Genomic DNA, 19,200 nt, shown 5'->3' on the forward strand with positions numbered 1-19,200 from the left:
AAATTTTATTGTAGGGTGCCTGGGTGGCTCAGTTGGTTAAGCGACTGCCTTCGGCTCAGGTCATGATCCTGGAGTCCGGGGATCGAGTCCCGCATCGGGCTCCCTGCTCGGCAGGGAGTCTGCTTCTCCCTCTGCCCCTCCCCCCTCTCATGTGCTCTCTCTCATTCTCTCTCTCTGAAATAAATAAATAAAATCTTTAAAAAAAAAATTTTTATTGTAGTTGACACACAGTGTTACATTATTTTCAGGAGTGCAACATAGTGATTAAACAATTCTATACATCATACTATGCTCACAAGTATAGCTACCATCTGTCACCATACAACCCTATTACATTATTGACTATATTCCCTATGCTATACCTTTTTTAAAAGTGTTTTTTTTTAAGTAAACTCTATGCCCAAAGTGAGGCTCAAACTCATAACCCCAAGGTCAAGAGTCATGTGCTCTACCGACTGAGCCAGCCAGGTGCCCATCTCTGCTACGCCTTTTGTCCATACGATTTATTCATTCCGTAACTGAAAGGCTGTATCTCCCAGTCCACTTCACCCATATTGTCCATCTCCTCACCCCTCTTCCCCCTGGTAACCATCAGTTTGTTCTCTGTACTTATGGGTCTGTTTCAGTTAAGGTTTTTTATTTTTTAAAAAGATTTTATTTTTTTCATTTGACACAGAGAGAGAGAGAGCAAAAGCAGGGGGAGCAGCCAAGGGAGAGGGAGAAGCAGGCTCCCTGCTCAGGACTTGATCCCAGGACACTGAGATCATGACTCGAGTGGAAGGCAGATGCTTAACCAACAGAGCCACCCAGGTGCCCTGCAGTTAAGGTTTTTTTAGGATATAGTTTATTTCCTATGAGATGCACAGATATTAAATGTTAAATTCCTTAACTTTGGCAATTGTGTACATCAGTGTCATTATCACTCTAAACAATGTAGAGAACATTTCCATCCCTCCAGAAAGTTCCCTCTACCCTTTCCTACACCTTACCCTAAAAGCAACCACTGATCTCTTTCTGTCACTATAAATAAGCTTTGCCTGTTGTAGAACTTCGTGTCCATGGAATTATACAGTGCTCCACCCACATCTCCTTGGCGCTCACCATTCCTGTGTATACCCGCATTTCCATCCTCAACCCCTGCAATCCTTTGGCTGCGGGCTTTCTCTGGATGCTCGGAGACATGAGAGAGGCAGCCCGGGAGTGCCATAGTGCCAGGGAGTTAAGGACCTCGCTCTCGTGTTCTCAATCGGTGACCGATGGGAGTTGGTGGCCATACACCCCAGCTCCCTCACCCCTCAGTGGGGATAACTGAAAGGAGTTCCACACAGTGTCCCGTCCATCCCTGGTAGGACTGAGGCCTGGTTTCCCAGTGATAACCTCAGTGATGCACACTATTGTTTCTCTTGTCTCCCCGCCGCACTATCCTGACTCCTCTGCCAGTGCTTCCCGGTATCAGCTCCAGGAAAACTGCTTGGAATTTAATATCTCAGGGTCTGCTCCTGAGTGAGTCCAACATTAAGTTAACTACATCCTCTTCTGGAAAATTCCCATTTTCTGCATAAGTTGGCAAGAATCTGTTTCTGTTGCTTGCAAGTCATGGATCCTATCAGAATTAACAGTGGTCTGAGGGGATGTGATATTGCACTTGGCCATAAGAACCTATAGTCTTTTTTAAAAATTTTTTTAAATTTAAATTCAACTTAGTGGGATGCCTGGTAGCTTAGTCGGTTAAGCGCCTGCCTTGGGCTCAGTTCATGATCCCAGAGTCCTGGGATCAAGCCCTGCATCGGGCTCCCTGCTCAGCTGGGAGCCGGCTTCTCCTCCCTCTGCCTGCCACCCCATCTGCCTGTGCTCTCTCTCATGCTCTCGGTCAAATAAATAAGTAAAATCTTTAAAAAAAAATTTTTAATTCAATTTAGTTAACATATAGTGTATTATTAGTTTCAGGGGTAGAATTTAGTGATTCATCAGTTGCATATAATGCCCAGTGCTCATTATATCAAGTGCCCTCCTTAATGCCCATCACCTAATTACCCCATCCCCCCACCCACCTCCCCTCCAGCAACCCTCAGTTTGTTCCCTAGAGTTAAGAGTCTCTTATGATTTGCCTCTCTCTCTGCTTTCATCTTATTTTATTTTTTTTCCTTCCCTTCCCCTATGTTTATCTGTTTTGTTTCTTAAATTCCACATATGAGTGAAATCATATGGTATTTGTCTTTCTCTGACTGGCTTATTTCACTCAGCATAATAGTCTTTTTTCTAAAGACCATCAGAGCTTTGAAATGGGAAGAAGAGGGTCTCATGAGCCTTTGTCTTTCATATGTAAGCTCAGAAAACTTGAGTTCTGAGCTATGCCTGTGTGAATGGAACTCCTTGGATGGCACATGACCAGAGAACACCAGGTCTCTTGTGACCCCAGGCCACTTAAAGAGTGAGGACTGACCTAAAAATTCTTCCTGGTGGATGATCATCAAGCCAGGATCCCATACACTGAGAGAGAAGGCAGTACTGAGTCACTGTGAGTCCTGCACATGGGCTTGGGACAGCTTTTGGACTGAAGCACCACATCTAGGTCTTGGAGGAGATGCTGATTTCTTGGGGACCCTGACAGGTGGGCCAAGAATTAGAAAAATTGGTCCTTGGAATAGAGTGCCACCTCTGTTCCCATATGGACACAGCATAGAGTGGTCAGTGGCTGGACCCACTGGGCCAACTGGAGCCCAGCCTGGTCCTCAGAGCTCTCTGAAGCCCTTGAGCCCAGCTGACAGAACCTGGAACTGGGCTCCTTGCTGTCCTGAAGTTGCATCCAGTCCTGGATGTATTCATATAGTCAACACACAGGTGCCAGGCCCTGCAAAGAGCACTGGGGATATGGGGTAAACGGGACGTCCTCCCATTCCTCTCTGTAAGGAAATATAGGACATAGTCACATAAGCAAGAAAGGACCATGGGACATTATACGTGCTGCTGGGATAGATGTCTGTACAGATGAGGGGCCCAAACTGGGGAGGCTGAGCACCCAGGAAGAGAGTCCAAGGGAGGTGGTAGAGGAGCATGCCAGGCAGAGGTGCCACATGAGCAAAGGCTTGGAGGAATAAGAACCTGGTGGGTGGTTCTGTCTGATGGAGTTCAGGGTTAAGTGGTCGGAGATGAAGGTAGAGAGGCCAGCAAAGGCCCAGTCATGGAAGAACGTGTATGCTGATGAATTTGGTTTTCATCCTTGAGTCAATAGAGATCGAATAATATTAATTGAATGGACTAATAATAATTGAATAATATTAAGCAGTGGATCATGTGGTCATTTTTACATATCAGAAAGATTGCCCTGGAAGAAATATGGAGGATGAGTTAGAGGAAATGTAGAGGAGGTGATAGATATGAGAGAGGGGGAAGAGGTAAAATCAGAAAGAATGAAGAATTAAGGACGAGTTCAGGGGGATGCCCAGGTCCGCCAAGGGCACCTGGATGATAGTGGCACTGTCCACCTGGATGGAGGCACGGGGACGTAGGTCATCTCTGGGTGGAGAGGAGATAGCAAATTGACTTTTGGACATATTGAGGGAGGGGTGCATGGGCTATCTCTATTACCATTTCCTTTACTGTCCTGACTACAGCATTTTATAAGTGCCTTCGTAAATTTATAAATGCTCAGTGTCCGTGTGCCCATTCCACCTCCCCACTACTTGTGAACTGCAAGCTTCTTGAGCATAGGGACCCATTTACCCCTCATCTCTGTGGTCCCAGGACCTGGCACAATGACTGGTGCCCAACAATAGGTGCTTAATAAAAGTCCGTTGAGGGCGCCTGGGTGGCTCAGTTGGTTAAGCGACTGCCGTCGGCTCAGGTCGTGATCCTGGAGTCCCGGGATCGAGTCCCACATCGGGCTCCCTGCTCAGCTGGGGGTCTGCTTCTCCCTCTGACCCTCTTCCCTCTCGTGCTCTCTGTCTCTCATTCTCTCTCTCTCAAATAAATAAATAAAAAATCTTAAAAAAAAAAAAAAGTCCGTTGAATGGTAGGGCGGGTGCCCCCACAGAGGAATGACTTCAGTTTGTTGCCATCACTGAGTCCTCCTTGGAGTCAGATCCCAAACAAGTAGATGAAATCTACCTGTAAAGGAGTAGAGGGGTGCCCTTTCCTTTCACTGCCATTGTGTGGGGGCCCTGCAGTTTGTACCAGGCAGAATGGGAAGCGGCCAGACCTGGGACATGGAGTCAGGTGGCTGAGGAGCCCAGGACAGGACGGGCTGTGGAGCTGGCTTTGTCCACACCAGGCCTCCTGGGATTGGGTGCCCATACCTGGGCTGCTCATCGCAGGTCGATGGGCAGGTGGGGACACTTGAGGTTGGAGGAAGGTGGAGCAGGATGTGGGCTGAGGGGCCAGGAAAGATGGTCCAGGGGCAAGCTGGCCATGTTGGCCGTGCCATCTGGCAGGCCCAAGACCTGCTTGAGGTCAGTTCATCCACCTTAAACCAAACAAGGCCATTGTTTCCTCCACCCATCAGCAGGACTGGTGACTCAGCTAATGGATCCTGCATTGTCGTCATCAAGGAGGGGCTGTATTCCATGGGCATCAATCCAAGACTTAGCAGGAAGAGTGAAGGCTGCTGGGCGAGGCTACGAAGCGTTAGCATGCATGTCCCAGCCCTCACTCTGACCTGGGGCAAGACCAGCTCCCCTGCCAGAGCCCAGTTTTAGGGCATCTCTGTCTTTATCGTATTGATCCCAGCACTTGTGTAGGTGCTTAGGGCTTTTAGTGCTTGGCCTCTGCTCTGCTTCCAGGAATCCACGCTCAAGCTGCTTCCTTGGCATCACAGTGTCTGCACACATCTCACCCCACACTCTCCTCTTCGGGGTCCTCACAGCTGCCCTGGGAGTCAGGCTGGTGATGTACATGTCAGCGGGCCCATTTCTCAGATGGGAGAACATGCACAAGCCCAAAGGGAGGAAGGGATGCACTCAAGTTGACCCAATGAGTTGGTCTGGCCTGGGATCTGAGTATGAGCTGGCCCTCTCCTCCTGCCACTCACTTCCATGTTCATTCTCCTCTAACCACAATGAACTCCTTGGTATTTGCTTCCTGAGCATACCAAGCTTGCTTCTGTCCCAGGGCCTTGGCCCTGCAGTTCCTCCTTTTGACAGACCCTTTCCCCAGATCTCCGCAGGACTCAGTCCTTCTTGCTTGCATGATTCAACAGCTGCTTAGGAAGCAGAACCTGTATACTCAGTGGGAAGGCAAACAGGGTCACAGAGAGCTTCTGGATTGCACTGCTGGAAGGTGGGATGTGGGGCGGGAAGCAGCGATCTGATCTCCCTGACCGTTCCAGACTCACCACATGCCCCTCTCCACTCGCTGACCTCACTTTAGCTGCATTGGCCTCTCTGTTTTCCTGGATGTGCCAAGCTTCTTCCTGCCTCAGGGCCCTCACACATTCTGTTCCCTCTGTCTGCGACACTGTTCCACTCTGCTATAGCCTGCCCCACGCACTCACCCCTTGGCCTTCATTCTCCGATCCTCCCAAAGCACCGAGTGTGTCTCATTTGTGGGACTTACTCCAGTGGTGATGGTAACAGTTCTGCTGCTCATTTGGTAGCAGTCTCCCACTTGATGACAAGCTGCTTGAGGGCAGGAATTTGTCTGACTTATTCTCTGCTATGCCCAAACACATGGAGCTTAGCTGCATATTAATCTCCTGTTGAGTGAATGAATGGATTCCGGACTAATGAATGAGGTTTATTTGGATACACTGATGTTCATAGGGGTGCTGTCCAATAGCAGTTGGATATAGGAGTCAGGCTCATATTTTGGTGGGAGGACAGATTTGAAGTTCGTCACTATGAGTGAATCTAGGAGGTGCTTGTGCGAGGAAAGAGACTTTGGGTAGGGAGCATAGTAGGTGGGCTTGACGCCCCACAGGCTGCCCTTGATTTTACTCTGAACTTCAAAGAATGCAGAATTCAAGCTTCTTGATCCCTTGAAGCAGCTAGAACCATCAGCAGACATTCCTGCCACATTGATAAAGGTCTAAGGTCCAAAAACAAGGGAGGTGACAAACTCCTTTGTTTCCCCCTGTCCCCTTCTCACTCTCACCTGGATCACAGGCAGACAGACCTGGGAACCAGATGAGAAATGCAGAGAGGCCCAAGAGCTTCCTCAGGCGGAAGGGTGGGGGCAGGCAAAGGGCTGGACCTACTTAGCCTGGAGGTGCTCACCTAGGGTTCATGCAGGTGCAGGAGGCGAGAGACAGAGCTGGGAACCAACCCCCCACCCGACCCCCTGAACCGGCAAGGAGTCTCGGGGAAGTGGACCTCTTGTATGAGGAAGGACTCAGTTCAAGGCCATTTAACAATGAAACTGGTAGGTAGTGAGCTCCTCATCCCTAAAGGTTGAATGACTTCGTGATGGGGCTGCTGTAGGAAGGTTTGAGAGAAAGATGGTAGACAGGACCTAGATGACCTTTAAAGTTAACTCCCCACACTTTATGAGATGTTTTTGCTTTAGGGCAGGAAATCATCGTTAAATATTTGCTCTGCCTGGCTAAGCAATGAAAGGATAGCTGCCACCTGCCTCAGAGGCAGTCCTGTGAGTTTCCTGAGGAGGGGCAGGAGGATCTTGAAGCTGAGTCACAGACCTGAGGCTGGGCTTGGCTGCAGATCTGGGGCCTCTATCAGTTTGTAGGGCTGACTGTCTGGCTGGCTGCCTAGAGCCCCCAAAGGGGCTATTCTTGAATAAGAATCCTTCCCATTGACTCATTTAACTTACAACTTACCTGTAGGCTTGAAATCTTTCAAAATAAAAAGAATTTTAAAAAACATTGAAACTTTGATTCATGTATTTTGGAAAGAGGCTCAGCGTCTGTAGTAATAAATTCTCCCCAGGGAAATTGAATCTGTAGATGCAGCTAAAAATCACTAATCTAAATTAATTAGAGAAATGCATATTTAATTAAAATTTTATTATTCTATTTATAAATCAGAAATTCTTTGAAAGCAGATAACCAAATATCTCGTTCATATATATTGTATCAGTATGGGGGAGTTTTATTTTTTATTTTTTATTTTAATTTTATTTATTTATTTTTTTAATATTATTTATTTATTTGAGAGCGAGCAAGAGAGAGCAAGAGATAGCACGAGCAGGGAGGAGAGGGAGAAGCAGACTCCCGCTGAGCAAGGAGCCTGATGTGGGACTTGATCCCAGGACCCTGGGATCATAACTTGAGCCTAAGGCAGACACTTAATGGCTGAGCCACCCAGGTACCCCTGGGGGAGTTTTATATACTGATTTTTCTTGAAAAGAATCTTGTCTGTATTTAACCCATTACAATGCAAATGGAATAAAATACATGCAAAACATGAGGGCATCTTCTTCTTTTTTTTTTTTTTTTTATTTTAGAGAGAGAGTGTGAGGGGTGGGGGGAGTGGTCAGAGGGAGAGGGAGAGAGACAATCTCAACCAGGCTCCATGCCCAGCGTGGAGACCAACATGGGGCTCAGTCTCACGACCCTGAGACCATGACCTGAGCCGAAACCAAGAGTCAGATGCCTAACCAACTGAGCCACCCAGCTGCCCTGAGGGCATCTTTATGTTTTATTTTGCTCCCCGCCCCCCGTATCAATTGTGCCCTTTCATGGTGGGAAAAGAAGAACGAAAAGAACCATTTTCATTTATATTTACACCTCACTTCATCCTCTGCAAAATGCTTTCCCATCTGCTGTCCCCACTGTCACTTCCCAGCAGCCCCAGGAAGGAGGGGCTGATCAGGACCTCCACGTGGTGCAGGGGTAAACGGGCCTCAGGAAGGAAAGCTTCTTTGGGGCCGTCGCAGTTGCTTGGTGGCAACGACAAAGGAGCCCATGGCTCCAGCCCCTCTTCTCTGCCTCACCCCCTTCCAGTGGCCGCTTTTTTTTCTCTTTCCTTCTGATCTTTCTCTCCTCTTTCTGTCTCTCTGACTTGGTGTCTCTGTTTTTCTACCTCAGGTTCCCTCTCCCTCGTGCTCCAGCCCTGACTGGCAGCAGCTTTGGAGGTTGTCCAAGCTTTGCCTCACTCTGGAAACCTGCCAGCTCCACAGGCACAGCCCCAGGCCCCCACAAGCTCAGCATCTCTGGTGCCACGGTGCAGATACTACTGTGGATGCCGCTCCCAGCCTCCCCATCTGGCCCTAGATAAGATAAGGGTGGGGATCAGCCTTATAAACAGGCCCCGGCTGGCTTGGACCACATCAGCCCAGGATCAGCATGGCCATCCGCCTGTGGGTGGTCGCCCTGGCCGCCCTCCTCATTGTGGACAGGGGTGAGTGGACAGAGCCTGGATTCTCTGAGGCTTGGTGTTGGTAGATGGGCCTGTGGTAGGGGCAGAGACAGGGCCTGGAGCACCCTGTGAGGCCTCGGTTTTCTGCCTAACCCTTCTTTCTGTACCTCTCCACTGTGGTGGGAAAAGCCCTGGGCTAGGAGAAAAGAAACCTGGGTTCAAATCCCGACTCTGGCCCCGAATTGCAAAAGCCCCTCCTCTCTTGGGGCCTCTGTTTCTCCAGCTGTAGCATAGGAAGTCCTAGTTCAAAGCTGCTCTAAGCGACTCCTCGGCGAGAGATGTGGGGAGCAGCAGGGAGCAGGCCTATCTCGGGAGAGACAGATAAGTCTGCTGGCTGCCAGGTGGTGGGTGCTGAAGGAAGCCTGGCCTGGGTCCTCTGAGCTCCTGTCTGCTGTGACAGGCGATGCTTGTGGGACTGACAGCAGCTGTGTGAGCCAAGGGTAGCCCTTGTCCCGGGCCAGACACATGCTGGAGTGGGGCCTTCTCAAGGCCTGGAGCATCTCTGTGGCCTCACACTGACCATGTATCAGACATTGTTCTGGGCCCTTAAGATGTATCAGTGAGCAAATAGAAAGAGAACTACCCTGATGGAGCTTAAATCCAGTGGGGTAGGTTGGAAGGGAATGGACAACAAGATAGGTGCAATGTTAGAAGGTGATAAAGGCTAAAGAAAAAAATATTGGGCAGGGTGAAGAGAGGACTGCCACGTTAAATCAGGGGGTTCTCGGGCGCCTGGGTGGCTCAGTTGGTTAAGCGACTGCCTTCGGCTCAGGTCATGATCCTGGAGTCCCGGGATCGAGTCCCGCATCGGGCTCCCTGCTCGGCGGGGAGTCTGCTTCTCCCTCTGACCCTCCTCCCTCTCATGCTCTCTGTCTCTCATTCTCTCTGTCTCAAATAAATAAAATCTTTAAAAAAAAGAAAAATCAGGGGGTTCTCTCCTAGAGCAAGGCTTAAAGGGGGCAAGTGAGTGAGCCGTGTGGATATCTGGGAGAAGAGGGTTCCAGACAGAGGGGACTGGCAAAGGCCCTGAAGTAGGAGCATGGCTGGAGTGTTGGAGGTACGGTGAGGAGGCCAGTGTGGCTGGAGGGGAATGAGAGGCAGGGTGCAGAGCAATGGTAGAGGAGATGACAGAGGCAACTGGGAACTATACTGGGTAAGGCCTTGAAGGCCAATGTGAGAACTTGGCTTTCCCTCTGAGTGAAATGGGAGACACTAAAAAATTTTGAGCAGGGGTGCCTGGGTGGCTCAGCTGGTTAAGCGTCTGCCTTCAGCTCAGGTCATGATCCCAGGGTCCTGGGATCGAGCCCCGCATTGGGCTCCCTGCTCGGCAGGAAGCCTGCTTCTCCCTCTCCCACTCTCCTTGCTTGTGTTCCCTCTCTCGCTGTGTCTCTCTCTGTCAAATAAATAAAAAATAAAATCTTTTAAAAAAAAAAGGAATTTTGAGCAGAGTTGTGTGTTAAAAGGATCACTCTAGTTGCTGTGTTGAGAACAGACTAAAGGGAGAAGCAGGGAGACTACTTAGGACCCTTCTAGAAGGCCACTGACCTCATGGCCAGTCCCACTCCCATTTCCCTAGCTGAGGACATAGTCCTAGGGGCTGGGGCAACAGAGAATGGGTCTGGGGGCTCTGGCCCAGCTAACCTGCTTACTCCCAGCTTGGCATCCATTCCCATTCCCTGAGCAGTTGTCCCATTGGGAACACTGAGGAGGCCTGTCTGGAAGACAGTCCTTGTGCCCATTTCAGATTCCTGCGGGGGCTGAGTGAGGACAGGGTTCAAGGGCAGGCTGAGAGTAAATGCAACCTTTCCCCACATCCTCCAGGAAGAAGCTCTGATACCACAGGGTTCTGCACTCCGCCTCCCCACAATGCACTTTAGTCATCAATTCCTGAACACCCACTATGTTAGGGGCATTGCCACATGGGAGCAGAAGCATAGGAGCCCCAAGGAACTCAGGTCCATGAGAGGCAGGAGTGACCCAATGAGTGGGACAGCCTGTGGTGGTATGAAAGAAGCTGCTATGTTTGTGCCCCCAAAATTCATATGCTGAAACCCTAATCCCCAAGGTCATGGTATTGGGAGGTGGGACTTTGGGAGGTGACTAGGTCATAAGGGTACAGCCCTCATGAACAGGATGAGTGCCCTTATAAAAGAGACCCCACAAAGCTCCCTTGCCCCTTCTACCATGTGAGGACACAGTAAGGAGGCACCAGCTCTGAAGCAGGAAGAGGGCCCTCACCAGACACCAAATCTGCCAGCACCATGACCTTAGACTTCCCAGCCTCCGGAACTGTGAGAAATCAATGTTTGTTGTTTATAAGACACCCAGTTTATGGTCTTTTGTTCTAGCAGCCCAAATGGACAAAAACTGGGGCGTAAATCCAGGTCTGCTCGGGAAACCCTGGGGGACATCAGGGAAGGCTTCACTGGGAAGTAGCATCTGAGCCCTGAAATGATAGAATCAGTAGAAGGGGGATGAGGACGTTTCAACTAGATGGAAACAGGATAAGCCAAAGCAGAGCCTGTCCTGAAGAATGAGCAGACAGGAATAGCAGAGGCATAGGGACATGGGGAGTATCCTAGGAAGTGAGTCCAGGAGGAAGTTTTCAGTCAGCTCATGCAGGGCCCTAAACATAAGATAAAGGAGCTTAGCAATTACAAGGAGTCGTGGAAGGCCTTTATATTTTTTTAATGCTTTTTTGTCCCCTAACAGCTATGTACCATGAAATAAATAAATCTATCGCTCAATGAATTTTGACAATGCATGTACCTGTGTAACCCAAACCTCTATCAAGATACGAAACGGGGATGCCTGGGTGACTCAGTCGGTTAAGCATCTGCCTTCGGCTCTGGGATCAAGCCCCACATCAGGCTCCCTGCTCAGTAGGGAGCCTGCTTCTCCCTCTCCCTCTGCCCCTCCTTGTGCTCTCTCTCTCTCTCTGACAAATAAATAAATAAAATCTTAAAAAAAAAAATACAAAACCTTTCTGGGGCACCTTGCTGGCTGTCGGTAGAACATGCAACTTTGATCTCAGGATTGTGAGTTCGAGCCCCATGTTGGGTGTGGAGCCTATTTTTTTTTTTAAAGATTTTATTTATTTATTTGAGAGAGAGAGAGAGAGCATGAGAGGGGGAGGGTCAGAGGGAGAAGCAGACTCCCTGCCGAGCAGAGAGCCTGATGCGGGACTCGATCCCGGGACTCCAGGACCATGACCTGAGCCGAAGGCTGTCGCTTAACCAACTGAGCCACCCAGGTGCCCCGGGTGTGGAGCCTATTTAAAATAAAAATTAAAAACCAAAACAAAACAAAAACATTTCCAACACCCCAGAAACTTCCCTCATGCTGGTCAATCCCCTCCCTTACCCCACTCTCGAGGCAACCACTGCTTTTTTTTCCCCACCATAAATTAGTTTGGCCTGTTCTAGAATGTCACATAGAAAGCTGTATTTATCCCAGGCTGCCCTTGACCTTGGCCCAAGATGCCCCTTCCATGTAGTATGTTCCTGGGTAGGGGATGCGACCAGGTGAGGCACTCTGTTCTCTGAGAGTAATTTCTAGGAAGGGACTCACTATGAGTGGCCAGTACTCCCGGCAGCTGAGGAAATGAGCACCCCAGTCCTGCCTGCGGGTGGGATGTGGGGAGCAGACCATGGCATCCACCACTGTCTCCTTCTCTCCCCGTTACACAACAGTGATAGAGCTGTGAAGAGGAGTTAAGATCATGTGTTCTCAATGCCTGGTACATACTAACTGAATTATCTTATTATATGGGATATAACAATCCCAGTGGGATCTGACTAATAAGATCAGGCTGGACTGTCACCTCCCAACTCTAGATTTTGTGTCTCTGTTCTAACAACCTAAAGTCACATCAGCTTTCTGGGATTCCCCACAGTCTGGTGATTCAATACCTCAATGCCTCTCAGAATTCCAGACTGTGCAGGAGCTGGAACAGGTCTCCTGAAACAGTCCTCAGATGCCAGACCTGCGCCTAGAGCCGCCATCACCTAACTCTTGCATTTTTGCCTTTCAGAAGTGCCAGTGTCGGCGGCAAAACTCATCTCCCCAAGGATGGTAAGGCAGCCGCTTCCAGTTTGGGCCCCAGGGTGCTGTCGTGGCCTTCCTTCTGCATCCATGCTAGGAAGCCAGCATTTTTCTTCTGTATACTCCCGCTCAAATAACTGATGGCTCCAACGTGGCTAGGGTGCCCTCGTGAGCCTGCATGCTCCCCAGGTTAGCCCTTCCAGGCTGAGTTGGCCCAGCCCCTTTGCCAAGGTCTCAAACTTGGCTTCCAGGACCTCAAGAGATCTGCCCCAACCTGGTCTCCAGTGAAATCCCCTGCCCAGGCTCAGCAGGACTGAGCATGCTCTCTGCTTTGTGTAGTAAAGATGGACAGGCCACGGGGTTCAGGCCAGAGGTACCCTGGTCCCCCTGGTGTGTGCCAGCCTCCCCCAACCACACCCCATCGTTCATCCATCCCTTCACTCTGGAGGACAGACACCAAGTTGTCCCTGAACCCTGGCTCCACCTTGGCCCTGGGTCTGATGTCCCCAGGGATCCCAAAGCAGTGGTGCTGGCCTTCCTGAGACCCTCAACCCAGCCTTCACCAAGGTGCACAAGGAGGCTCAAAGCCACCTTCCCATCCAGCAGCCTAGCATCTTCACTGTCAGCCCATCAGACCCCGGCCTATTATTGTGCCAAAGAGCCAAGTACTTCTACATACATGATTTCAATTAACCCTACGTGAGAAGAATACTATTATTCATTTACGGTGTTTGCAGAGGAGGAAACTGAGGCTCCAAGAGTGGAGACAGCTCTCACAACTTCACACAGCTCATCAGTGCAGAAGTCAGGCTCTCGGTCTTGTGACCACCGCCCCAGGCTGCCTCTTTCACCCCATCCTGTCCCACGCTCCGATCCCAGTCCTGACCCAGCTTCCACCCTGACCTCAGGCCTGCCTTGAAACTCTTTCAGACTAGCCTCATTTAAGACCCAAGCCTTGTTCCATTTCTCCAGCCTTCCCGTACCAGGGGCCTGATGGGTCATGTCAGCCAGGGTGAGTGGAGGAGCCCTCAGTGAGGAGGGGCCCCCTGGGAATGCTGGTGGTTCTGTCTCCAGGGGTCCTCATGAGGACCAGCAGCAGCGGTTCTAGTTAGACCCTCTGAGAAGTGTGTGAACCCGTCCTAGGAGCTTGAGGGCATAAACTCACCCGACACACAGACATATACCTGGATGCCCGCACACTTGGGTTCAGCAGACAGATACACACCTGTGTACACAGCCACAAACATACCAGGGGGCCCTGAGTGGTTAGTTTCACGCCCACTGGACCAACACTGGGGCCTTCTAGAATCTGGCTCTTCCCTGGGGCCCCTGACTCCAAGCAAAGTCCCTGGGTCCCTCCTTGTTGCCTCTGAATCTCTGAGTGCCGTCCCCACTTCCTCTCTGTCACAGCCCATCTGTGAGCACATGGAAGAGTCTCCTGTCTGTTCCCAGACATCCAACCTGGTCTGTGGCACCGATGGTGTTACATATAACAATGAATGTCAGATCTGCTTGATCCGGCTGTAAGTTCACCCCACTCCTTCCCCTCAGCTTGCTTGGGTGGGCCCCACTTCCGGTACTTTCAAGTGTGAAAGGAGCAAGACTTGACCTGCCTCTTCCTTCACACACCTTGGACTGAGAAGAGTCCTCCGACATTGGCCCTAACATAATGAGCACAAGTATATTTCAAAGAAAGCACATGGTTCTAAGTACAAAGCCACAACTAGTAGGGGGTTGGGGAGGGTGCAGAAACCCTGGGTTCTTTCCCTCGTTCTGCCCTTGACCGACTAGGTGACTTCATTTGTTCATTTATTCCTCCAGCCAACAATTATTTATTGAACATCTACTATATGCTAGGCACTGGGCATACAACAGGGCATAAGCTAGACAGCAACCCTGGCCTTCTGGGGGCATATGGTTTAAGGAGAAAGCCAAGCTAATGGTCCACCAACTGTGTAGCATAGAATGCTCAAGGCTCAGATGGAGGCACCCAGGGTTCTGTGAGTGCAGGGCAAGGACAAGGGCAGGGAAGACTTTCCAGCTCAGCTCTGAAAGATAAGTTGAAATTAGCTTGGAAAAAAAAGGAAGAAGGAAAGGTAATTCCAAGTAGTGAAATGAGTTTGGAAAGGTCTAAAAGGGAAAGAAATGTTTGTATTTGAGAAAATATAAGAAATTGGATATGCTGGAGTATAAAGTTTAAAGACTGAGTGGGGAGAGGCAAGAAATGAGTCTTGAGAGGTGAGAAGGGCCAGAACGTGACTTGGTATGTCTGATCACCTATTCGATCTCCTTTCTTCATTAATAAAACCCTTGGGCTGGGCCAGAACTAAGCGAGATCATGGAAGAGAAGACAGTCTTCAGAAGCTACAGCACTCTGGACAGAGAGGCAGGAGAGCGACAAGACACTTTCCTAACTTAGCTGGGAGGCAGTGAGGGTCTAGGTGATTTGTGGAGCAATGATGTCTGGTGGAGGTGTGGCTAGAGTTCAAGACAGAGTCAGGGCTGGAGACAGATTCAGCAGCCATCAGACAACATCAGACATCCCGGGAAGCTCAGGTCTCCCAGGGGAGGGTGTGCAAGAGGGAAAAGCTATGGAAGGTGTGCCCAGGGACCCCCAGGACGTGCCCTGTATCTACAATGGGTGGGGGAGGTGGGGAGAGCTCAGCAGAGTGTCTGGATAGACTGGGCCAAGCAGGGTCCCTGAAGGGTTTGTTCCAGTCCCTGATGAGATGGGCCTCATCTTTGTCTCCTGTGATCCTAGGAAAACCAAAGAGGACATCCAGATCCTGAAGGATGGCAAATGCTGACCCCCATAGCAGCCTCTTAAGTCATGAAGCTTCAGGCTAGAGAACAGTTTTGGGAGTGGAGGATGTGACATGAATAAAAGATCTAGCCCAACTCAGCCAAGTGAGCCAGTGTCTTTGGGGACTCTGGTGAGGTGGTTGGTGGTGGGTGGATGTGGTGGGGATTTTGCCCTGACCTCCCTATTTTGAATCTGATGTCTTCTCCATCGCTCCAGTGCTCCTCAACCCTGTCACATGCTCCCCTAGAGGTCCCAGGTCTCTTCTGCTTCTTGAAGAGGTCAGCCCCTGTCCCCAGCACACTTGTCTGCCCCAGCCTGTTTGTCAAGAACCTAGGTGACCTCTGTACCTTCTGCCATTGTCAGAGAGCAGGACCAGCCTTTGGGAGAGTCCTACACCCCTCATGGCCTTCTCCTTGGGTTGTACCAGCACCCCAAGTCTTATACACACACACACACACACACACGCTGATACTACTGTAGCTAATATTTAGGTAGTGTACACAGTGTATCTGAACTACTTGTTAAAATACTGACCTAGGTCGGTAACAGTTAAAAACAGCTGCCCCAAGCCTTGAGTGTCCCCCTGCACCTTGGCCACCCACAGCAGGATGACGTCCAGACCCTGCTCTGTTCTTTTGGTCACCATCCATTCTGACTGTTAATGCTGGCATTGGCCACAAACCCAGGCATACAAAGCACACATGTGCCTATAACAATGGCCCACAAAAACACACAGCATCCAGAAATCCCACCATAGAGGCCCTAGCCTATGGTCCATGTCAAATAACCCTCTTTTGGCCAAAGCAAATAGAAGGAGCCACTTGATAATGGTGGCAGAGGAAAAGTGTGTGGAGAGGGGCCTGGCCAGCAGAAGCAGAGCCACATGGACTCAGATTCCCGCTTCAGGGTGGGCAGACAGAGCAGGAAATGTACTGTGGGAAAACACACTGGGAAGAAAGATGGGGCGGGGAAGGCAGGAACCAGCATTCCCCAGACAACTGAACCGTGGATGTGGGCAGAAACTTGCTGATAGATCTGCAGGTGGAAGGTCATCTATGGGCTCTGCTACTTACTGCTACTGGTAACAGAAACTTTTACTCCTCTCCTGCATGGGAATGATGCAGTATTAAGTTTGGCGGTGAGAAACCCAAATGCCAAAATAACAGTGGCTGAAACAGTTATTTCTCCCACACAGAGACCTATGCAGCATGCTAACTTCATGCTCTTTATATATTGTCACCCTGCTGTCAATATATAAAAAGTGGGCAGTGTACATTCCCCTTCAATGTACAAGACAGCTGCTCTAACTCCAGCCATCATGTCTACATTCCAGTCCACAGAGAGGTAAAGAAGGGCACTCGACTGCCTCTGAAGATGCTTCCCGTAAGAGGTACATACTCTGTTTACATCCCATTGCCTAAAATGTAGTCTCTTGGCCACGCTAGCACAAGGAGACTGGGAAAATGGTTATCTGGTTGGCCATGTGCTAAGCTGAAAATTAGTTCACTTATAGGAGGAGAGTGAATATTGGTGATCTCTAAGCCTCTGTCCTAAGTGGGAAGCCCCTCTTACACACAGGTGGCACAGCTCCAGCCAAGCTTCCTGTCGGTGACACTCCCCTCCCAGGCTTCCACCCATGATGAGGAATCCCAAAGATTACACCTGAACAATGTGCCAGGCGCCAGGCACCACTGGAAGAAATACTTACTTCCCCACGTTACAGATGTGGAAACTTGGCCCTGTCTCTGGAAGCATAACTGTGGGCCCCTAAAGGCCCTATCTATAGCACATGACCCTGCTGCCCTGGCCATTACTGATCGGCCAAAAAATTCTCCCCCAGGATTTTTTGAACAGCAAATAAGGAAACAGGCAGTTCCTCTCTGGTAGTGAAGCTGCAAGATGTGTGAAGTGGGGGCTGACAGCCATGTTTCCTACTTTGTGGAAGAAGCAGGATTGAGAGAATGATGCCGGCATACAAAGAAAGAGATGCAGAGAGCGATTCAAGGCTGTGTTTGAATTCCTGAAGCCCAGCTGCCCTCGAACATCCCAAGGCTACATGGGATAACTTGACATCCTGCCAATAAATTTTCTTTCTTTCTTTCTTTCCTTTTTTTAAAAAAAGATTTATTTATTTTAGAGAGAGTGTGCAAGCGGGGGGAGGGGCAGAGGGAGAGAGAATCTCAAGCAGACTCCCTGATGAGTACGGAGTCTCATGCGGGGCTCAATCTCACGACCCTGAGATCATGACCTGGGCCAAAACCAAGAGTTGGATGCTTCACCGACTGAGCCACCCAGGCACCCCAGTAAATTTTCTATTTCAACAATCTCTTTGGAATTTGGTTTCTGGTGATTTCAGTTAAAAAAGTCCTGACTACCAAAGGAAGAAGGGCATCTCAGAGAAGATAACCTTAATGCTGAGTCTTAAAGGGTAAGTAGAAATCGTTGACTAAACAATGTGTGGGAGAATTCTTCCAGCCCTGTGAGGCTGAAGGATGTTTACAGGGTCACAGAGCCCCATTGGCTCCCCTTATAGTAGGACTGGCCATGTCTCAGGAAAGTGGGCAGCGAGGAGTGTTCTCTCCCCGTTCACAGGCAGGGACACCCTGTGGATGTGCAGATCCGGGGGGCGGGGGGGCGTTGTGCACACATGCCCAGTTGCCCATGCTGTAGGGCCTCTCTTCTCCACCCTCAAATCAAACAATGGTTGTTGATGCTGTAAATTCCAGTGCTGACGGAGTGCAGCTGTGGGAATTTCATTGTAGATGTGTGCGATCGACATTCATTCATTCTCCAAATATTTATTTATTTATTTATTTATTTTAAAGATTTTATTTATTTGACAGAGAGAGACACAGCGAGAGAGGGAACACAAGCAGGGGGAGTGGGAGAGGGAGAAGCAGGCTCCCCACCGAGCAGGGAGCCCGATGCGGGGCTCGATCCCAGGACCCCGGGATCACGACCTGAGCCGAAGGCAGACGCTCAACGGACTGAGCCTCCCAGGCGCCCCTCTCCAAATATTTACTGAGCACCTATTATAAATAGACAATGTGCTTGAAATATGCTGTTACAAGACAAAGAAGCCCCTTAACCCAAGAAATTTAGAGTCTAGGGTTAGAGGTAAATATTAATCAAATAATCCCACAAATAACTCATGGTTTATCATGCTATTTATCATAAAGAAAAGTTATGGCAAATTGTGAAAGGATATCACCTGGGGGGTCTGATATGTTCTCTGACAGTAGATAAGGTTTCTCCATGAAGAGACATTTGAGTTAAGTTCAAGGGATGAACAGGAGTTACTACCTAGGAAAGGGGTGGGGGAGAGATGGTGAAGAGCTGTCCAAAGAGACGAACAGCATATGCAGAGACCCGAAGGCAGGAGAAGGCACAGAGCATCTGGAATCCCAGCGTGCGGAACAGCACACAGCAAACAGGCCAGTGACCGGGGATGAAAGGGAGAGCACTGAAGGAAAGGACTCTGGCCTTTATGCACAGGGGACTGATATGCTAAGACCTGTACTTTATGACCACCCCACCTGTTCTGTAGAGAAACTGCTCTGCAGAAGGCCAGACGGGAAGTGGAGACCAACAAGGGGGAGGGAGACGGATGAGAGCGAGCGAGCCCATGCTGTGGGGGGAGGCAGTAAGTGAAGAGCGTGGGCTCTGAATCAAACCACCTAGCTTTGTATCCTGGCTTTGCCACTTAGGACCTTGAGAAATTACCTGAGCTCTCTGCTTCCTCACCTCTAACATGGGGACAGTATCTGTCTGCCTCCTAGAATGTCTGAGGATTAAATGACTAATATACCTGAAGAACTCAGAACAGTACCCGGCACACAGGGACTTCTCATTACGTGTTTTGGCCCAACACCACACAGCTACCATACAAAAACGATCATATAAATACTGAACTGCTGATTCAAGTGGGAAGTGGGCCGGGCTAGGCTGAGCCTCATCCACGTGTCCACCCCTGTCCTAGGTCACACCCGCACAGGCCTAAGTTCCTGGGGCTTCAGTGACTCCCTCTCTGACAAATAAGGTCGGCCT

The 19,200-nt window shown here is 49.8% G+C and overlaps 1 protein-coding gene across 2 annotated transcripts in view; it reads left to right on the forward strand.

Moving 5' to 3' along the window:
• Window positions 1–15,212, forward strand: part of SPINK4 (serine peptidase inhibitor Kazal type 4) — a 66,183-nt gene extending 50,971 nt beyond the window's left edge. Inside the window, exons 1-4 of one of the 2 annotated variants that reach the window (XM_021691682.1) lie at window positions 8,234–8,288; window positions 12,340–12,380; window positions 13,761–13,873; window positions 15,112–15,212. In XM_021691682.1, the coding sequence (XP_021547357.1) occupies window positions 8,234–8,288; window positions 12,340–12,380; window positions 13,761–13,873; window positions 15,112–15,157 (255 nt within the window). In that variant the 3' untranslated portion in view covers window positions 15,158–15,212. Of the gene's footprint in view, window positions 1–8,233; window positions 8,289–12,339; window positions 12,381–13,760; window positions 13,874–15,111 lie in introns of those variants that run through there. The other variant, XR_002480399.1, reaches the window with a different exon arrangement.
• Window positions 15,213–19,200: the final 3,988 nt, after the last annotated feature.

This window comes from Neomonachus schauinslandi, chromosome 13 (genome assembly GCF_002201575.2).
Source record: "Neomonachus schauinslandi chromosome 13, ASM220157v2, whole genome shotgun sequence".
NCBI classification, from domain to species: Eukaryota; Metazoa; Chordata; class Mammalia; order Carnivora; family Phocidae; genus Neomonachus; species Neomonachus schauinslandi.